General features: G+C 40.8%; 1 protein-coding gene and 1 long non-coding RNA gene across 2 annotated transcripts in view; one reads left to right on the top strand and one right to left on the bottom strand.

The window, feature by feature from the left end:
- Window positions 1-833: 833 nt before the first annotated feature.
- The window catches only part of LOC109855959 (discoidin domain-containing receptor 2-like), a 138,559-nt gene continuing 117,154 nt past the window's right edge, over window positions 834-22,238 (bottom strand). The window contains exons 11-16 of the mRNA XM_020430713.1: window positions 19,115-19,237; window positions 17,452-17,561; window positions 13,791-13,991; window positions 12,361-12,453; window positions 5,401-5,542; window positions 834-5,255 (exon numbers count right to left, since the gene is read on the bottom strand). Of these exons, the coding sequence (XP_020286302.1) occupies window positions 4,908-5,255; window positions 5,401-5,542; window positions 12,361-12,453; window positions 13,791-13,991; window positions 17,452-17,561; window positions 19,115-19,237 (1,017 nt within the window). The 3' untranslated portion in view covers window positions 834-4,907. The remainder of the gene's footprint in view (window positions 5,256-5,400; window positions 5,543-12,360; window positions 12,454-13,790; window positions 13,992-17,451; window positions 17,562-19,114; window positions 19,238-22,238) is intronic.
- LOC109855960 lies at window positions 12,418-22,032 on the top strand. Its single transcript, XR_002250345.1, has 3 exons — window positions 12,418-12,501; window positions 13,880-14,027; window positions 21,951-22,032. It is a non-coding gene; the product is annotated as an uncharacterized LOC109855960 (long non-coding RNA).

Raw genomic sequence — 22,238 nt, 5'->3', positions numbered from 1 at the left:
TTATTTAGTCTATTTAAATCGAGTTTTTTGTTTAAGCTTTATTACTCATAGACAATCTGCTCGATATTTACAGAGATTAGATACAAAATTATAAACAGTTCTTAGTACAAAATAATTTTATGACTATAACGATCAAGGTTTGATAGCGTAGAGCAGGCATGGGCAACCTCCGCGGCCGGTGGTCAGTTTCGTTGCAGTTCTCGGAGACTGAATGCACTTTTGAATCAATCTCGAGAAAAAGTTTTGAGTAATTTTTGAGAAAAGAAAAACAAACGTATTGTCAAAATTATAATGCAAAGTAGTTATACGGCCGTAGCCAAGTGATATGGCCGTGCGTTGCCCTTACCTAGATAGAAGATATAACTAGATGAGCTCTCCCCAATTTTTCCACAATTACCTGTAGATCTCCTCGCAGTTCCACCGTAGATTAACAATCGAATATATCGAAAAATCATATTTCATATATGTTTCCGCGCGAAAAAAAAGATCGATAATTACATATTTATTTATTTACGGTTTTTAGTCAGGGCGATACTACTCTTTGTACGATACAGTGTTACTGTTTAACTTTGTCTGAAATTATATATGTATCCAAATTAAATCCGCGTCGTTCGTATACGATATGTGCAAATCTGATATTTAATCGAAACATCAATGATATGTTCCTTGCCTAAAAATGTGAGTATATTTGTAGATTATACAAAATTATTCTCAAACTGTGCTAGCATATCATCCAGTTATTATGTATATAAAGAAAATAATATATATAAAGAAAAAATAAGTAAAATATTAATTTTTAAAAAAAGGAAAAATAATATTTTTGTGTGCTAATAAAATTATGTTTGTTTTCAATTTACAAAAATTAAAATTAATTTATGCAAATTAATAATCGTGCTTTTCAAATTACAATAGGAGCAATGTATATTATAAAAATGCGAATTCTATTGCATTAGTGTTTTTCAAAAAAGTCGTGATATATTAATGTTCATTACGTTTTTTAAATTTTGAGGCAAGCGCGTGATTGTCAATTATACGCGTTACATATGTATAAAAAAAAAAAAAAAAAAACATTTAGTAACGTATCATAGAAAGGATTTGGGTTTAGAGGTATCGTTGCGCAATTAAAGATGATACGCTTTTAAGAAATTAAATTGTTTTACGATTCCGATCTAACGTGTTCATGCTTCACAATGTTCGAACGAAATCTCTGACGTATTGTGGTTCTGAACAGTTACCTCGGGTGATGCGCGTAGAGCTCGAATTGTTCACAAAAAAAAAATATAATTAATACCGTCATTGGAAAAAGGGCACACTAGGTAGAAGTGAGTTATCTAGATTTATAGAGCAAATCTTTCCATAGAGAAAGGATTACACGGAGTTTGCACTTTTCTTTATACTGTTATTTCTTTTCCGTTAATGATTCAATTTCCGTTCAATCATGAGGCAGTTATACTTCAGATTGATAATTTATTAATGAAGATACACTAGATTGCACTTTGTTTTATTCGATACTGGTTTTTTTTTTTTATTGAAGTTATTGCTGTAATTTATAACAGAAACAAAATAAAAAAAAAAAAAAACATATTGGAGTAATCCTTTCGCTATAAAGATTTTCGAATTAGTAGGTACAGGTAGGTACGTAGAAATATACTAAATTATCACATGTGAGTAGACAAGTAAGTTACTCGTTAGCAGTAAAGGGGCAACAATATTAGCCAAAGGCAGCGTTATGCTTGTATTGGCGAATCTAAACGCAACTACAATTCATTCTCTATTATCGTCTAAAAGTGATGGCAGTCTGCGTCGGACTAAAAATTTACCGATAATAGGTATTATTGTTTTTAACTCAGTCACAACCGGTGCGAAAAATTGATCGGCCAAAATTTCGCGATGGCACGAAAAATTATATGTCTGATACTCTTATGCAAAATGTAAATTACGCACTTAATTATTACACTTATAACGCACAGTCAATCGGCTAATTACTATTTTTACCTCCGGCAAGATTTGAGGATTTCCCCTATATTTATATTATTTATCTCGTAAAACCCATGCGCGATAATATTCTATCTCGTATTGAACGCGATTTTCTTTCATACTCGTCTCAGATACATTTCGATCCCAAATCTGATATAGAAGCAATTCCAGTTACGTTTAAATTCAACGCGTGTTTTTTTTTTTTTTTTTTTGTTTTTTAACTACGTATGGCTATGCCTCCGTATCATCTACTCCTTACGCGATAATATTACATTAATTTATATAAATAGTATTTTAATATCATATAACGGTAACATCGCCCCCCTCTTTCCCTATTCGCTAAATATCGCATAAATTATAGAATATCCACATCTGATGTATATAAATAGATACACGAAACTTAATTGTGTAATGAGAACTTTTCGGAATCGAATGCGCGGACTGAATATATAAATAACGAGTTTTTCATTTACACAACTTCCAAAAATAATTCAGAAATATTCTCCGTTCTATCGCGTATCTTTTTTTTATTTCTAAAAAAAGAATATTTCGATATGTCGAACTTTCGTTAATATAATAACTTATTACCTCTGAACGTTCTATATATTTACGATAATACCAAAATTACAAGTGATTGCGCAATACTCTCTCGGAGATAAATTTTAGTTTTTCTTGTCTACCTGATTTATCCAAACACATTTTTCGACAAAAATGCAATAATATAACATTCCTTACTACGGTACGCGTATATATATGTACAATATTCTAATTTTCATTGATCCCGCCTATCATATAAAGTTACAATTATGATGTGTCATGATACGTAGTCTATTACCCTCTTTCAATACGGAATAGATTAAAACGTTATCCTTCGTCTACTTGCACTTACGACTTATTACGATATTCGTCTAGTTATGACATCAACGAATTCCATTTTCCATGTATACTTGACATCAAGAATAGCTCAACACGTGAAGTTGCGTCAATTTAAGAAGAAGAAGAAGAAAAAAAAACAATTTTCTAACCGCAAAATTAAACTCCGAATAGCGTTTGAAACATGTTTCAAACATCTATTCCTAGTATTCGAAAACTTATTACTTAAAAATGATTATTTTTTGAATAATCTATCCAATCGTGCCGCACAAAATCTTCAGAAACGTCATTGCGAAATTGACGCAACTTCGTCCAGATATTGAGATATATCTCTTGTTTGTGTGGATATCGAATATATAAACTATTATACCTGTGATTGCAATAGTGATATACCATTCAAATAAAGCGTTTGCTATCGAGAAATCTTTACAGCCATTCGTCTTTAAAGAAGCTATATAATATTCTTACGTTAATATATTCACGATATAATATATCTCATACGGATTTATGTTCGGATTATAAACAAAGATTTAGCGTTAAAAAGACGAGTAAGATTTCTTTTTCATGGCCAGATAATATTTAATAGTAAAAACGACGATTTATTTGTCGCTTCGCGAGAGGTATGTGTCTTTTACGACTGCCGCGCAAAGTCTTCGTTTTATTCAAAGCTTGGCGAGCACTGGTCTTACGACAATAAAGAATTCCGCGATGTGAAAATCACATGTATAAATTCGCCTCTCAAATAAATCCGGAATATCCGGACGATACATTTAATATACGTTCGGACAGAGAGCGAAAGGAAGGTGACAAAGAGAAAAAGGGAGAGAATAAGTGTCCACACGTTTTCACGAATACATTCAATTACGTTTTACGATTAAAACTCGAACGTTGTCGTAGCATCTAACATCGTAGCCGCTATATTATATTACGTACGTCGATGTGAGTCATCATCATACTTTTCATTAAAACCCTCGTATCGAAATGATATAATCCCGAAGAGGGGAAATCCCTATAATTATATTCTCCTTAAGTAACAATATTCCTCTTCTTACTCGCGCAATTATCGCGCCGCATATAGGTACCCATTTTTGTTCGTAGGAATGTTCACAGCTGTGTTTTACGATCATTACATGATATTGCTCCTAAACGATTCTCGATGATTGCGAGAGAATCCTTTTTCTTCAGTTTCGCGAGGTCCCACGAATATGTCCGTCTCTTTGTTCCGGATTGCATACGAGATTCTCAGAAGAGCGACTATCTATCGCAACGGGCATAGTTAGTTTATTGTGCTCTCTCTCTCTCGTTCGATTGTCGTGTCAATTCATAGATTCGCGGGCTGTCTGTACGTTTCTTTAATACGAGAAGAAGTTGCGTCACGGACTATGTAAGACCGTCTCACGAAGCTCGCGCGAGTGGTCTCTGTGTGTTGCGACTCTGTCGCAATCTCTCAATCAAATATCGATAAAATATGCACGAGCATAATTTTGCTATTAAAAATCTCACGAAGACGATCAGAGACGCGAGATAGTCCGAGCTGTCCGAGGTGTGACGAGAAATTCCGGCGTGTCGTAGGTTTTTTTTTTTTTTTTGAAGACAAACACGACTCGCACACACACACACGCACACCACACACTTATTATTTTCTTCTATCTTCCTACTCTAAAACTTTACTTCCAGTCCGTTATTACTCGTTGTCCGCAAGATAGATACATCGAGACGAAAATGAAGAACGATCGATAGATTCCTGTCCTGAAGTTCGTACATCCCAGCTTTTGTTTTTTCGTTTGACAGGCAATAAAATTCCATCGTTGTACTTATCATTTCGATGTCGCGATATAAATTTTTGTCCTCTTCTTTTTCCTATCATATAATTTTTCTTTTTCTCACTAGCCGTTCTTCTCTCTAACTCGACTATTGTTCGTCCATGTCTTGCAGCTCCTCGAATGAGGACGTTGCCCGTCATTGCACATTCGTCGATCCCTTTCAGAACCGAACTTGTTCCGAATCGCGGGATGAATATTAAGAACATCGTGCTCGCCGAAGTTCGAGGCTCAATATCAGGATGTTGGAGCATATCCAAGATTTTTCCGTTGCAGAAAGAGCGATATCTCACGGAAGGTCGGTCTCTCGTTCTCCTCTCGTCGCCAACACTCGAGCATCAAATCGTAGATGTCCTTGGAGGAGGCGGTAGGTCGCGGAAGATGGTCGAAACCACGAGTATTTTCTTTGCAATTCTCCTCAGAATTGACTGCGTTGTTGCAGTCGGCGGCGTGATGCAGCTGTCGCAGACTTTGCACCACCTCCTCGTTGGATAGGTGCTCGTAAGGGACACGCCTGCCGAGGTTCAGGATCTCCCAGAGGGTGACCGCGAAAGCCCACACGTCGCTCTTGGTCGTATATTTTCCCTGCAAATCGTATATATACACGTTGTATATTTATAATACTTCGAATACATTGGTTTTTTATTTGAAGATTATAAATAAATGTGTATAACGCGCGTTGTTAAAGTAATAAAATAATAAAAAAAATAATTGAAAATCCGCAACTTACCAAAAATACCGACTCCCAGGCCATCCATCGTACCGGCAATGGCATAGTTCCGTCGACTTTGTAGTAATCGCTCGCGTATAGCTCGTTGTCCGTACCGAAATCAGAGATTTTGATGTGATAAGCCTTACCGACCAAACAGTTCCTGCAAAATACCATATTTGAACTTTAAAAGTCACAAAAAAAGCAAAAAATATTTCATTTGTTATCACGTTTCTTTTTAGATCTATTTTCTCTGCAAAATGTTTGATAATTTCTTATTTTGTTTCGATTGAAATCAATCAAATTCGGTCTTTACCGAATATCGAGTATTTCAGGACACCGAACAGAGAGAGAGAGAGAGTTACTTGTTAGTTTTGTGTGCGTTATCGATTGGAGAAGTTGAATACTTTTCCGAGCGGCGGTTCGTCTAAAACGAAAGAGGCGCAGTCAGATTGATCTCTCGTTGCTACGTGGAGTGCATAGCGCACCCGCCAATCTGCATACACGTTCGCATTCTGTGCATGGCAGTCAACCGGAAGCGAGAATGGTTGTCTACATGCAACATTTGCTTCGTGAATGTGGTTGGGCTACGTTTCCTGTTCGAGCACACAGAGAGGTGTGCTAGTTGTACACGTGATGCGTGAATAAACTTTATATCGATATCAGATTGTTGTGCAACGATCGTTGTTAATTATTCGTTTCCTATGAGAGGAAAAAATAAAAACGGTGTTGAGAAAGAGGTGAAGCTAAATATCTGTATTTAAATTTTCATAATAATATCAGGGTCGAAACACATTAACTTCAGTAGCAGCTGCAGAGATAATATTTATTTTAAAATCTTGTTGTTAATATATATATATATATATATATATATTAGATGCAGTTGGTTACTTAATCTTATCGCGAATGCGTTTGATGTTTCATTTTACTTGCCCTTTGAGCGAGTTTCATAAGAGATACGTTCTCACAAGGCATTCCCCGAGGAGAACTTAGAGACGGATAAGCATTTATACAAACTACGTTCAAAGCTCCGAACGCGTTGACCAGTTCGCTTTAAAGACGGGACTAATCTTCGCTACCTGAGATACGACCGACCAAACGTTATCTGAAGAGCAGCAAGGGGGTATGAGAAATAGATAGAATCAATTAATTTCACCGATGGAACAAAGCTCCAATTTGGCGGCAGAACCTAGTTAATTAGGGATCGCTTTATCGATCATTGCTATTGGCTACTTCGCCATCGGCGAACTGCATTGATGGGGGCTGACCCCGGGTTCTCCCCTATATATTATAGTAGAGTACGACAGTAATGCAATAAGCCGCATTCACGCCTCATATTCAAACTGTTACAATGTAAATCACACGTGACGATCTCTATAATGTAATCTCTGTAATCTTGTGATTAATTTATTTTATCATCTCTTTTCAAAGACAATAATTCGATCAAAATCTTTGTCACGCTCTGATATCGTCATATCTAAAAAAAAAGTACCCGGTAAAAAATTTTTCATATATACTTATACACAAATTAAAATAATTATATCTAATTATTATGCAAATTTATATGCCGAATATGTCCATACAATTTTATACACGGAGAATTTCTTTTTTTAAGAGAATGGCTTCAGAGATATTCTATATCAAATTACAAAATAACTCTATTAGTATCATGTTAGATACAAAAAAAGTATATAAAACTATATGTTTACTATATTTTAAAAAAATTTTTGATATATAATCATATATACTTATACACAAATTAAACTTATTATATCTAATTATGCAAATTTATATATACCGAATATGTCCATACAATTTTATACATGAAAAATTTTTTACCGGGATATTCGTTAAACATTTCAATAATTTATTTATTACTTGATTTTTTTATTTGTGATAAACTTTTATGTTGTGTTATAATGTACATGTTAAGAAAGAAATTTAAATACGGAATTACTATTGTATTAGGAAAACACGGGGAATTATAATAATGACATAGTGAGCGCGTCTGTTATAAGCGTGAAGAAGAGAGAGATCATAAAAGAGAGAAGAAGACCGAAATCTCGAGATATAAGAAGCGCGACGAAAAGCCTTCTTCGCGTTCTGTAATCGGAACAAAGGCAGGCTTTCTTGTTCAGAAAGCGCGGAATGTCTACATCCGACTCGCGATGACTTCTTCGACGAATAAGGGAGAAATCGTCTCTATCATTGTGCAAGTTGCAAGTTGAAGTTAAACTCGGAGAATCACTTGGCCATTTGACGCAAGGCTCAGGAGCTATTGTCGATAGGAACAAGAACGTTAAGTGTACTCGGCCGATTGGCGCGGTTGTATAATTGAAGCCCGGAGGTTCCGAAGGGTATCGACGTTTGAAGTCGGATGTTCGGGCCGAAGTTAGATTGAAAGTTGAATATTGGATATGCTCGTCGCAAAAGAAACAAACGGCTCCCCGAGTGAAGTAGAAAGAAGTACAGCGCGAGGAAGTGAACGTACGAGAAAAGCCGTTCTTTGAATTTTTAAACGGTTATTCGAACACGTAAGTTCTCGTCAGCGAAGGATAAAACCCTTGCGCGCGCGCGCAACAGTCTTCGGTATCCGCGCGCGCGCGCTTGAAAAGGAATAAGAGAAATCCTCGGTGACTTTTTCTATCGCCTTCGAAGTTACATCCGAAAAGTTGACGTCAACGTTGGCGTCAACAGCTCCGCTCTGACGCCAACACTTTTCATATTTTTATATTTTTCAACACGATGTGATTTTATTTCTTTAAAAGTAAAGTAACTTTAATTCCGTAGAAAAATATAAATCTTCATATTAGTAAAAAAAAAGTTAGTCGGAGGAAAAAAAAGCGAGAGGAAAAATCAAATATAATATTCGAAATATGAAAATTGATAGTATAGAGAAAAACACCACCTAGATCCAATATTTAAGTACTATCTACGCTGCAGTTGTCAGGGAAGGAAAACGAAAGAAAACTCGCGCGATACATTTGCGATTCAAAATAGGATGAAGGAAATCTCTTTTACCGGAATGCGAAATACCCACGTACGGGAATACAGAATGCAGAAACGTTTGCTGTTTCCTACTACTACCCTCTTGGATGTACGTTTATTCGCGCAGTATTCCCACATGCCATCACCCCGGGATCTCTTCTCGATGTCGCCATTAACAGAATAACATTATTAGCTTTAACGGCGAACCGTTTCTGTCTCTGATTGACTCGAGAGATTTTACTTTCGTGCGCGTACAATATATAACCGCCTTTTATATTTCTTCCACTTCGACAAACACTTACTCGCGTACGCGAATTCCTTTCCATCTTTTAAACCATTACATATAGCTATCGATCTTCTCTCATTCGTCCCCCCGTATTCTTTTTCCAACCGAGTCAATTGAATTGCATTACCTTTTGATCAGCAATCGATCCCATCCTTCTTTTTCACTTGGCTCGCTTTCGACAATGACTCTATAGCTATATACACACTGCGTATACTCGCGAATGAAATAAGAGGCTACAATGGATTGGCAGTTTGTCTCGAACCTGGAAATCCTACGTAGAACATTTCTCGATTCTCCTCGAGATCCGATTCTATTTAAACGTCATAGTTCCTGAATCTCTCCTCCTCTTTCTCCTTGTCTTTCTCCGTTTCGAGTGCAATTTAAATGAATAAAAATGTTTTTGTTCGTGTTTTTCTTTTTCTTTTTTTTTCTTTTTTTTTCGTTCATTGCGACAGATAAATCGCGTGCGCGCGGAGTTTGTGCCCCCCCGATAGAGAAAGAACAAAAATGCATTTTGAAAGTATCGCGTACGCGCCATTGATATCTGCAATGTCCATTTCTCTTTTGACGCCGCCAGTCACGAAGAATTTATGCCCCACGGTGGAATTCCCATACGGTCGCGTATTTCACTGAAAATCGTCGGTTCGTCACGCTGACGTATACCATCAAAGTGGAAGTTCAGCGGTGCCATTAAATTCTGATTAAATTTTGATTAAATCCCGGCGCCTGTACAAAAGGCATCGATCTATTTGCAACGCGATCGGATCGTATCGCGCATTTTTTTCTCTCCACAAAAGCACAGACAAGGATAACCTGCCGCGCGCGGTTTTAATGCGAGTATCGCAAAAATTTTATAAAGCTTTGTGTGTATATATGTGTGTGTATGTATGTATGTGTGTAGCCTGTTAAAAATTTAACTAAAGCATTACATACGTGTGGCTCGCTGTGATTGCGACGAGCATAGACACACTGCCTTCCATTAAAAGTTTCTTGAAAATGGTTAAAAATTTTTGTCGCGAAAAACACTTTATTGATTTACTTGATCATGATAATGAAATAAGGTGAGAAAAAAAAAAAGGAGCAGAGATGACGTGTAGAAGTAGCTCCGGCGATGGTTCTTAAGATGTTCCTGCGATCGACGGGTCGAATCGTGTCAAAAGCTCTTAGTAATGCTGACGAGGCCGATGCCGCATAGAAATTTCGCGCGGAGGAAGTGTCTCTCTCGCGTATACTATATATTTAAGATTTATGAGCAAACGTTTGAGAGACACTGTCCGCACAGCCGGAAACTAGGTCCCACGTGCTATGAGAGCTTCGGCGGTTTGCGCGAATATACGCGTGCGCGCGTGTGTGTGTGTGTGCGCAGAAGATATACATACATATATGCACATATGTACATCTAAACGTCCTATCGATTCGGCGAGAGATGGCCATTGCATTTCAATAACAGCCACGTAGATGGACTTCGTTCTATATACGGAGGGCGTACATACTTTGTATTCGCAGATCACAGTGGTCATCGGTATACGATACATACATTTCGGGATCATTACGGAGGTTTATCGGTGCGATATTAAAAGCCTTTGAAATCTTACGCCGAAGCTTATTTGAAGAAAAATGTATGAAATTCGAAAAAAATATACACCACGGCGAAACGTGACGTGAATGAATAATAAATGTATAATAGAATGTGACCTCTAAATAATATTGATTGTACAAATTACATTATCAATATAAGATGAAAGACAATGTGACAAAAACATTTACACAACGTAGTGGTTTTAATGATTTTATGATTATTCGCACACAATTCTCTTTTACTTGAAAAATAAACAATAATTCTCTTTGGCAAACACCATTGAGGTTCAGTTTTTTTACGTTCTTGTATTTCAATCGTGCTTTTAACGACGAATGACGTACTTCAATCGAAAAATACATATTAAAGATGTGCGTCTTTGGACCAAAAGTTGGTAGCACTCACGCGATATATAATCTCGATTTATATTTAATGTCGATAATGCGAATACGATGGAGAAAAGTAGTTTCGGGAGGTTGAAAAGAAAAAGCGACCGAAAAGGTGACAAATATTACAGCATTATGTTGGATTGAGGAAGAGAGGCCTATTGTGTGTCCGAAGCCGACGGGCTTTAGGGGTTGGCTCCCGTAAAAAAAAAAAAAAAAATCCAGAGAAGAGTTTCTTTGCGAGTGGTCCGCGAGGGACCGCACAATGTCGATATCCAGATATAACTTACGACGATTCAAATTATATACGAGCGGGTAAAAAAATAAAACACTAAAATTTTCTATCGCGCCAATACGACAAACTCCGTCATTTCGCTGTGGAAACTAGCTGCTTGCTCTTCTCGCTGCATTCCTCGCGACGATTCACTAACAAATCGCTGATTTCCCATGCGGTTCCCGGCTCCGTTTGTTTTGGGGCTTATGGAAATGCACTGCGGGAGTGGTATAATTCAATTTCATCCTGAGAGTGTAACAGGGGGAATCGATATCGGGTGCCCCCGTCCTTGTTTTAACGGGTGCATCGGGCTCTCAATGTGGTTGAAATCCCATCTACTCTCTCTCTCTCTCTCTCTCTCTCTCTCTCTCTCTCTCTCTCTCTCCTGTCATATATCTTTGTAAGCACGACCACATTATTTTCGCGAGGATTGCGACATCTTTGTCAGTTATTAGACTATGCCAATTAAAGCAGACGGCGCGATCTCAAACAAGATTTAAGGGCATCCGTCGAAGGGTAATCTCGATTCGACGATTTAAAGTCGATAGACCCGGGCGAGAGGTCTTGTTGGTCGATGAAGCGGAAGGCGAGGCAAGGGTGGGAAAGTACATCCGGTGGGTGAGTGAGTTTTACGCCGAAGAGTGGGAGAGAATAAATCAAGAGCGCGGCAGATCCATTTATTCTTTTCGCAATAACGTAAAAACCATGCCGCGACATTCAGGTCGTACTCTCCTCTGCGCGCGCGTTCGCGACCGACTTTTAAAAAATTACTTTTCAATAAATCGCGCGGTAAAGTGATGTTTTTTTTTTTTTTTTTTTAAATTATTTTTGCAACCCGGAATCATTCCTGGAGGATGTCAAAAATTGTTCCGCGCACATATGGCTGCCGCGTCGTAATTTTCTTCGCGCTACGTCGGATACCCGAGAAGATTCCCCTGCAATCTTACATCTCGATCGTGCACGCATCGATAAGCTCGGGCAAAGAGGAAAAGACTTCGTATTCACATCTGTATTCAAATCTTTTTGATGCAGTCTACATTCCCATCTGATCTAAGAATTACACGCACGCTTTGTGACAGAGAAGTTTCGAAAAATGTTCTACCGTTTATCCCGCATACGTGTGTGTTAAAATAACACAAGGTTAAAAAATATAATTTATGGAATTATATTATTGAAATTAGCAGCGCGTTTAAAAAACAAATTTCTTGCTTATATCTACGCTCGATTTGTCTATAGTTTTGACACATAAATCACGTCTCATCTCACGCGAATTTGCGAAAACTATACGAGATGTTCAAATACAGAGAGACAGAGAGAGAGAGAGAGAGAGAGAGAGAGTAAATACCGGTATCAGGAATGATAAAGACGTGCGCGTGCGCGAATGCGAGTTTATTCTCGGGAGATAAGAGAATATCGAGAATCCACAGGAGAGATTCGTTTTGGTAAAGTCGCCCGTTGTATATATACTCACCTAGTAGCCAGATCCCGATGAACGAAGTTCAGGTTCTCCAGATACCGCATGCCCGACGCGATCTGCGCCGCCATGTAGATGAGACAGTTGAAACTGAAACGAGACGACGAAGTGGCGTGAGTTTCCTGCGACGAAGTTAAGGTATTCACACTCGCGAATCCTCACCCGACCGCCGTCACCTCGGAGGGATTCCTTCTGAGGTGTGGTGGTAGGTCGACGAAGAGAATTTCGGGGTCTTGTGCGCCCCGATGACTGGATGCGTCGCTCACGATTAATAAACGCGTCAAACTCGCGCGCGCGCGAGGAGAAACTTATTGCGTGTTAACTCAAGCGACGGCAGTTTGTCGGAAATGAAACCGTGCCCCGGCTCGTTAGAGACGATTGCGGCACACTTTGGAAGCTGTAATCTCGAATACTTTAAGCCCAGGTAACAGCATCGCGTTGCTGTGCAGCAGCACGTCGGAATAGTCATATCTATATTGCAGCGCCATTTCGCTGCAAGAGGCGAATTGTCGCATAATGTCAGGTTAACAAGGAGTTAGATATCCTCCAGAACGCGGAGTATGGAGTTAGATAAAACGCACTTAAGATTTTTTGTCAAATAAATTGCACATTTTTTTTTTCTCGTTACAGCAATATGGACGAACGCTACACTTGGAAATTCTTTTACCCCGTTGAAAATTATATGCAAATTGAAATTTACAATATCATCGTCGTTATCGGTCTCTCTCGATAATTACTAAATTCGAGTACGTAGAATTTTTATCGCAAGAGATAGCGCGAACAGGAAATATAATTGCAACATCAGAAATATTTAGTTACGTTCGTATTATCATCTGGCGATAATGTACGATCGAAAATCTTCGTATTGTGTTAATCAAATATACTTTTTTTTTTTTTTTTTTTTTTAAAGTAATTGCTTCCACCGGGTTACGCGCGCTCGTTGACTTTTTGCAAATTTTATTTACGAAAGGTACTCCAATTTGATTTTTTTTTTTTTTTTTTTTTTTTTTTTTTTTTTTTTTTTTTTTTGAAGATATTGTGTTGCTTTTATTTGGGAACGTTCAATTTTCGCAGGAATAGGTACACGAAACATTCTATGCGCGTGCCATTTTTTTCGAGTAAAGCGACAGCGAATGTTTTAATAAACATTGCTGTTTCGTAACACATCAACAAAATAACAAAAGTCAGCGGAAAAATAATTGAAAGTGATGTATCGTAAAAGAAAAAAAAAACTAAATAGAAGTTTGATCATTTTTAAATAATTTCGAAAGTTTGCGCTGCAAGTTAGATTGAATTACGTTTTTTTTTTTGATTGAGAAATCACATCAGTATCGATCACATTTTTAAAGAGTCTCGACGAGAGAGAGAAATGTCTTTATTACTTTGCAAGACAATGTGTTGTCGGAATACGGTCGCTAAAAAGTTACCTAAGCGTCTTGACGCCAATCGGCATGGAATGTGCGTCCTCGGCAGTGATATGCGTCTTGAGAAACTGACAGAGATCCCCGTGTTCCAGGTATTCCATCACCACGCAGTATGGTTCCTCGCGATGACAGGCACCTAAGACCCGAGCAATATTGCGATCCTCCAGAGCGGCTAGAATTCTCACGTCTCTTTGGAAGTCCAACCTGTTCGGAATCAGTTTTCTCCGTTGAGTTATCACGGTGAGAATTGTGTATAAAATGAATTTGTAAATTTCTACGAGATATAAAACTTTCGAAAAATAAAAGAGTTAGCTCTTATGTCTTTCGTTTTTTTTTTTTTTGCGATGACTGTGTGTTTGTGAGATACGTCAATTATAATTATTATCAAACATATACACGTGCAATATACGAAATACATAAATTTGGCTATCGCTCGAAGGGCAGCAAGCAAGAGTCTATCGATGTCTATTTTACGTAATGACTATTGTATCGTGTGTGTCGCTTGCGTTCTATACATCGTAGTTCCGGTGCGTTCGTACAACGTTAACGACCGGGGGGTTGTCGTCCGGTTCGTTGGATCGTACGATGCACTTCCGGATAAGGGAGGCGCTTTCCAGCGCGCGATCTAGCACACATATGCACGTTCCGCCCGACGCGCGCGTTTTCCACGCAGCATCGTTATTCCGCGGGTTTACTTACGATCGACTTGGTAATGGCACTCTCGCGTGATAGCTTAATGCGGTCGTTAACAAAACTACGGCGCGCGTATCGATTCGCCGTAAACTGCAAATCGCGCCGCTCGCGCCGCCGGCGCGCGCGATTGTCACACATCTCTGCGAGAGCCCGAACGACATACGCGGATGCGGAAAGCTACGTTGGCCCTTGTTCCTCGTTGGCCACTATGCAAAATAGCCCGTTTAACGTTGCCCTAAGGCGGGTTAATGACGTCGCATTAGCCGAAAGTTCGCATTCGCGGTTCAATTTCCTCTCTCTCTGGTGCCGCCGGCATCGACAGTTACGCAGGAACGTTTCCGATTCTCGCAATGGCGGCGTTTACGGTGCCGCGTACGTGATATCGAATCCAAGCAATTTTAGCGTCGATTTCGATTTTGCGCGCGACACTATCTATGTATTCGCGAACATCTTCTTAATCTTTCCACCACAATCAAAATTATATGTACAACGCGTTTCTTCTTCGAAAACACGCCAATTTCCAGAAGAATAAATATTACTAAAAGCATTCAAAATGAGAAACAAAGCATTTTACTATTTTTGCCGATAGTTAATAAAATGTCTCTTAATAAAATTAACGTACCATCTGATTTCGTTATATTCACTTCATTCGAAATTTTCTCATTTTGTCGCGATTTCTAATTTAATTAATAGCGAGACAATTCTATATTCATCTTCCGTTGTCATCCAATATAAGTGCAAGTCGGCGCACATTGAACATGTTGTTTTTTTTTTTTTTTTTATCAAGTGTTAACGCAGATTACACGTTGCGATATCAGACGCATTGGATATTTCTTATTTATCGCGTCAGCGCGATTTTCCCAGATTTATGTAGTTGTGAATAAACGGACACACACACACACAAGACCTCCCGCTGTACTTGCGTGCACTCGTCGCTGCTGCTCGTCTCACTTACGCGCGTGAACGGAAGATAGTTCGACGACGATATGCAAGAAGACGAGATGTGACACGCAATCGTGCAATTAAAACGACGAATCTAATAATATAAATATAAATAAAAACGTTTAATTAAAAGTTGGATCAACTCGAATATTAATTCGACACTCGTGATAAAAAAAAAAAAAAAAAAAGATGCGCTCTTCATCTCTCACATGCGTAAGAGAGTGCAGAGTTGTGTAGTTTCCGCAGCTGCTCGCGTCTCGGAGGGTGAACACGCCGACGGCAGCAGTCACGAGACGCTATAAGTCATCCGCGCGATAGGGAAACTTGTTGCGTGAGCGGACGACGATCGAAGATCCACGAATCTTTCGCGCGAGTATAAAATACGACGAAATTCGAAAGCTGCGCGCGATGCTCCGTGCGATGGAAGTGGTTAACAAAACTAACAGCTTTAATTGTTTTCGCTCCATAGGATTGCGCACGTCTCTACGTCGTTGTCGATGGACATTTAACGACGAAGCAATTTTTGTTGAGCAATTGATCTCGAGTGGTTTTTTTTTGTCTGATTTTAAATCAATCGCGAAGAAATATCAGTCGCGCGCGACAAAGATTTGTTAATTACAATATATAAAAGTTACACAATGTAATCAATTAACAAAGTAATAGCGAATCGATCATTTTCAAGAAGACGTTCGCGCAATCACTTCGTGCGCGCCAACACACGCTCTGTGCAACGGGAAATTGTTACACGGATCGCGCCGCGCACACACACAGTGCGATCCTTCGCGCAAGTAGATACACTGGCGCGCGCTAAATCAGCCAAATTGCTCGCTATTCTAGCTCGCGTCGTCTCAGACGTCCGACAGATTACTCCACGGACAGAGAGTCGACGAAATTTCTCTTCTCGGATCCCGTCTAGAGTCTAGGCGCGACGACGGGACCGGTGTGTGCTGTCTAATGGGAGGGGGAGGGTCGTCGATTTTCGTCGCTGTTAGTCGGAAGGAAGCTTTGTCATCTCCCGCTACGAGGTCGCCCCCCCCTCCCCCCCCGTCCGTCGTTCCGCACGTCGGTCGGCACACATCGTCGGAGAGAGAGCGCGCGCACCAAAGTCCCCCGATATCCTATCTCTCCCCCGGTCATTGTATGCAAATCCGTTCCATTCGTGGAATCGAACTGGCCTTTTTCTGATGTCTGACGCGATAACCGCGAGAACGATCGTCCGAGGACGAGGTATATATATCCGGACGTTTCGCCGCGGGGGCTTCCACGCCGCGTCGCGACGCGAGACGTCGCGTTATCATTCGACCGCGGAGTCGATCTGTATAGCTTTTAAATTCGATGTGCCCGACTCTGCATAATTTAAACTTCTGCCCGTTGGGCTCTCTCCCGTTTATCCGTGCTTTCGTGTGAAATATTGTAACTTCCGGTTTTTATCTCGCAAGAATTAATAATCTTTTGTTGGTTTTTTTTTTTTTTTTTTTTTTTTTAAATATACATGAATTTCACAAGTTTTTTTACGTGTTATACCGCGAGACGAAAACGAAACACACTCGCGTGTCGTGATCGCGAGTTCGAGGTCGGCGCGGCGCGCATGCAACGATCGCGAGATAGTTTTCTAAAAGGCAATACTATTGTATTCGACGAACACGTACGGTATACTAATGCATAAGATAAATGTATATCTTCATCTAGTACTCTGAGATCGATTTGTCTCTCGCGATACGCCTGGGAAATAGTATTTTATCTTTCTTGATGTCGTTCGCCGGCTATCGATACCCGTTTCGGTTTACAAATGCGAGGCAGCGCGTGATCTATCGACCGACGAAAGAAGCGGATGCCGCTGCATAAAATGGCGGGCGAGAATAGCAAGCGTAGAAAACCCCACACCGGTCTTTCGTGCAATGGGTGTAAAAGGTTCACATGCGGCGGAAACGGGTTAGCGGAAAGTATGTACGCGCTCAATCGAGCATCCGCTATACAAGAACGAAACAGAATGCAAATTGCGCGGCTTCCATACCAGATGTATACTTACTTTTCCTTCTCGCTGGCTTCCGGCAGTAAAAACTTGACGGCGACGAGTCGTTTGCCGAGGGTAGTTGTCGTTCCGTACTCCGGAATCCCTTCAGCTTCCGCGACGTATACCTTTATATGCACCGTAATTGGTTTGAATTGTGTCACGCATATGCATAGAAATTACCGCGGAATGAATTTCAACAGAAATTTTTCGTCAAATTCTTGCGATTTTTCGCCGTAATCTCATTTTACATACGTAATTTTTTTTTTTTTTTTTTTACACACAAGACTTTTTTTTATTAGTTTTATTATATCATTATCATATTCTATCTGAAAATGTGAGCGCGATATGGTAATAACGCGCGGATAATAATAACTTTGCACATAAATTCAAGTTACTTTTCTTGATAAAATATTTTTATTCCTCTTTCATTTCGCGATAATACGTAATAAAGAAATATATTCTTTTCATTAACCGGTATAGTACGTAAAAATACATTACGTCTCGGAAAAAAAACTGTTCAAATCCTTCTCTTCCACGGGCTTTCCCGGACGGACTAACTATATAAGAATAATCGATCGTCGTATGTGCAGGATCGCGCGATGCGTCGCGCGACTCTTCGCATCCTCTCTCGTGATATTGCGCATAAAGGAATTCGATAATTTTCCGACGCGATCTCGCGCGTGAGAACGCAATTGATTTCTGCATCGTACGTCGACAAGGTCCAAGATCAACGTGTCCGCGATCTCGGATCAAATACGGGAAGTCCGCACGAGCATCACGCATGTATAGCGCCCGTTCCACTGTGCGCGCGCGCGTTGCGACGGCAAATACGCGCGCGGATGTCTGACGCGACAACTGGCGATCTGCTGCGAAGCGCGCGTTTCGACGATCGTCCGCCTCGTCATTAACGACGCATCGTCGGTGCCCCCGGGGGCGGGGAAACAAAAGGGAATTATTAGCCGCTCTAACGCATCCTAAACTGATTATCCTCGACGACCCCGACGAGGCGCCATTGTGCCGGGGAAGAATAACGCGCGTCCCGGGCACTTCGTTAATCGACGTATTGTTGCGCATCCGGCGCACGCTGAATTGCCCGTGAGCGCCGTGCGGCCAACAAACGGATTGATTTCGCGATCGTCGTCGTGACGGAGGTGGCGGTTGCAACACGTTTCAAAACCTATATACGTGTGAATTCACGCGCTCGCGAACTTTGTTTCTCTCGGCGCACGCGCAAATACAACTCGCGGTGCGAATTGATAAATTAATTGTCGTAACGCGATGTCGTAACCAAATTTTCGAATTCTACGGTATACATATATCGCAGTAATTCCACACGTGTCTCTCCCTCGTCGCGCGAGAACGATATAAAATATTGCGTAAAAGTTTTTGATAAATCGAATTGTATTTTATCGAGAGATCTTTTCGAACAAGTTTTATAAACTGAATTTTTAAACAATCTCGAAAACTTGTGGCAAACGCAACGATTTATTTTTATTGCGAAGTTGTTCCGCGAGTTTGTTTCCGAGACTAAAGCTATCGTTGGCGTTAATTGCAATTGATTAAGCGCAAAAAAAAAAAAAAAAAAAAAACGCTCGCCTTGTTAATTCGAAACCCGTGTCTAATCGGAAATATATATATATATACTTATTATTCGCGGATGTAATAATAATGTCATTACCGTTCCGAAGGCCCCTTCGGCGAGCTTGGAGAGCATGCGAAGGCGATGCCGTGGGAAGAGCGGCACGCTGGTTTGCTCCAGACGTCTCTTCAGGGCCGAGAGTACCTCCTGTTGAGTCGGCGACTGCAACACGAAAGCGCAAATGCATTGTGCCGGCTTATCCGATGATAATCAACGATCTATGATCACGCTAGTCGCGCCGGGGCGCATCGTCTCGGGTATCGCGCAGAATCTACGGCCGTCGTTCGACGTTTCGCCTCCACCCTTCGGTTATATCTCTCCTTTCGTGTTCGCGTCTGCGGATTCCCCGAGTGCACGAGAGGGCACACGGAACTGTAGCACGACTTACAAGTGTTCTATTGATCGCCAACTATTCCATTGTCGATTGGTAAAAGTCGACGGGCTCGTAGAATGTTAGATCGGACGTGATATATCTCGCGCTATTTTCAACGACAGAACGGCCTTGATTTATGATACGACGCCTTATCCGAAGCACATAAGTGTGTGTGTGTGTGTGTGTGTAGTAGTTACATGATATTTAACATTTATAGAACATCGCATTGCTTTAGCGAGGAAAAATGATGTCGGAAGAAATACCGTTGAGAGATATTTGTATTACACACACACACACACACACACACACACACACTCGGAGATTCTCTCTTTTTAAAAGAAGATGAAATACGCGACGAAGAGTGTGTATAATATGATTTATAAATATTTCATTGATCGCGTGTTAAAGAAAAGCCAGTGAATTCGCGGAATGATCAATAATATGCGATATACACTCACTGCTTTTATTCGGAGAATCTGTAAATAATCGCGGAAGTTGTTTGTCAAACGTTCTCTCTCTCTCTCTCTCCCTCTCTCTCTCTCTTTCTCTCTCTCTCGCTCTCTTCGCAAGTAAGTACGCGATGAAAGGAAATATTGTCGGACCCGCGCCGAGTATTTGCGCCGAGCAATCCTCGTTTTATGGATAACAGTGAATCCGTCGAGGAGGATGATTGGCGTCGCTACGAAGCGTCAAGGCCAGACTCGACGCGACACGGGGGTTGAAATGTTTTGACTGTTTCGAGTGGCGCTGTCGGATGTCAATCACACGCAGACGTCTCGACGTAGACGGGCACTTTCGGGATCCTCCGAGCGGTCCCGTTCGGAGCATTGTGTTCGGATCAATCTCCCGCGATTCACGCCGCGGAAACTCGGTTGTAAAGCCGCGAATGCCAGATGTGTGTCTATCCGGCAGGACACACGTGTATCTCTCGACGCGGGAGAAAGGACTCGTTCGAGTGGAGGAAGCGGTTTGCACTCGTGGAGAATTCACAACGGAATCGATCGCGGGAGCGGAACGACAAATGCTTATCTCGAGTATTCTTTCCTTGTTCTTTATTTCCCCTCTCGCGCGATGTGTAAAATCTCAATTCACGAATATTATATAATGAAAGGAAAAAACTCGAAAAACACCCAAATAATCTGTATATATACGACTATACATATATAACCGTATGTATTCATTTTGAAATTTTCGGTGATAAGAGCGATCGTTACAAATTTCCGTAGCTTGCTCGTTTTCCCATGTGCGAGCGAGACGTATTTTTATATTCGACTGTCCAGATTTTTTGTGAAAATACGCGTCAATGGACAGATAGTCGCGCGCGCGGTGTCATTCGCGTATAATCCCAACGCAATCCAAGATCAGTTATTTATACCGTCAGCGAGAGAACAGTTTATCCTCTCTGTAACGTGTATCTTTTGAGCGCGATGTCATTTCGTTATTACTCTATTGCACAAACGTTATACCAGCGGACGTCGCGCTTATTCCATCCGGGTTTATATCGCATATACGCGGCTCTTAAAAAACAAAAAAAAAAAAAAAACAAAAACGAAAGAAATTATCCGCGTCATGAAATATCTACGCGTACGAGCGCTGCGGCTCTTTCGCCGAGAAATAAGCGCGACATCCGATATCGAGATATCGGTCGGCTCGTATAAAATCAACCCCTATCACGTAATATTTTCGCGATGTCGGCTGCGATGCTTCCCGCGGGAAAGCCTACCGGTGGAGGCGGGACTGTTTGAAAACGTGATTACACACGACGCGCTTTCTCTTCGCAATTAACGGAGCGAACTCGTCCGGAAGCCACTGGACCACGTAATGATAATACATTCCATGAGGGTTGTGCTACGGCGCGGGCGTATTCTCGCGAAAAGGCCCTCCCGTCGACGCGTTTTGTCGGATTTGGAGGTGGGGGTGGTGGTTAGTTTACAGGCCGCGGCGACGCGCGATCGATCGGATCGATCGATTTCGCGGACATCGCGCGCTGACCGCACCGCAGTTTCCGGTTTTATTTCCGGCCCGTATGGAAACCTCTCTCTCCCTCGAGCTACGATAGCGATTTATTGTCTAAGCAGGACGGCGGCGGTTACACACTGGTTTTTGTGCCGCTCTGTTCGCTCGCTAGTTAATTATCCTTTTCCGACGTCGTGTCGTTTCCGTCACACGAATGATATCTCGCGAGGCGATCCAATCGTGGAGATCGTCGCTTTTAATTATCTCCGCTTCGCGCGCGCGAGAGTTACGAGATAAAATAAACTCGTTAACATTACTTTTATTACGTCACAGATAGATAGAAAAAAAATGAAGATAATGAAGATAATCACTTTTTTTTTTTTAAGACAGACGCAAAAAATGTGTGAAAGATTTACGGCACAAGCAAAAACACGTAACTCTCTCTTTCGTTGCACGATCGAACAATTTCAATACTGACATGCGGATTAATCGCGATAAGAAAAGGAACGCGCGATTTTATCTTTACATTCTATTATTTCTTTACAGGAAAGGTGCGCAAATTCGAACTGACGTTTTCAAGGCGAGCTCTCGCTGTGTTCGCGTGTGTCTGTGCCAATCGATCAGTATCGCACGTACGTAAAAAAAAAAATAAAAAAAAAAACATCAACGTCAAGCGCCGATCGTGCGGTCTTAAAATGACCTTCGACCGCGATCCCGTGAATCTTTTTTATGTCGATGAGAACCCAGGGGGGATCGTCTCGGCGCGTTTTGGTTTTCAGCTCGAGAGAGATTCTTTTCCGCCCTCGCACGGTGTTCTGGCATTCTGGATACGAT

Source organism: Pseudomyrmex gracilis, unplaced genomic scaffold, assembly GCF_002006095.1.
Source record: "Pseudomyrmex gracilis isolate BER0280 unplaced genomic scaffold, ASM200609v1 scaffold_103, whole genome shotgun sequence".
Taxonomy (NCBI): Eukaryota; Metazoa; Arthropoda; class Insecta; order Hymenoptera; family Formicidae; genus Pseudomyrmex; species Pseudomyrmex gracilis.
The sequence above is the reverse complement of the archived record's forward strand: the minus strand, read 5'-3'. Positions and strand labels throughout refer to the sequence as shown.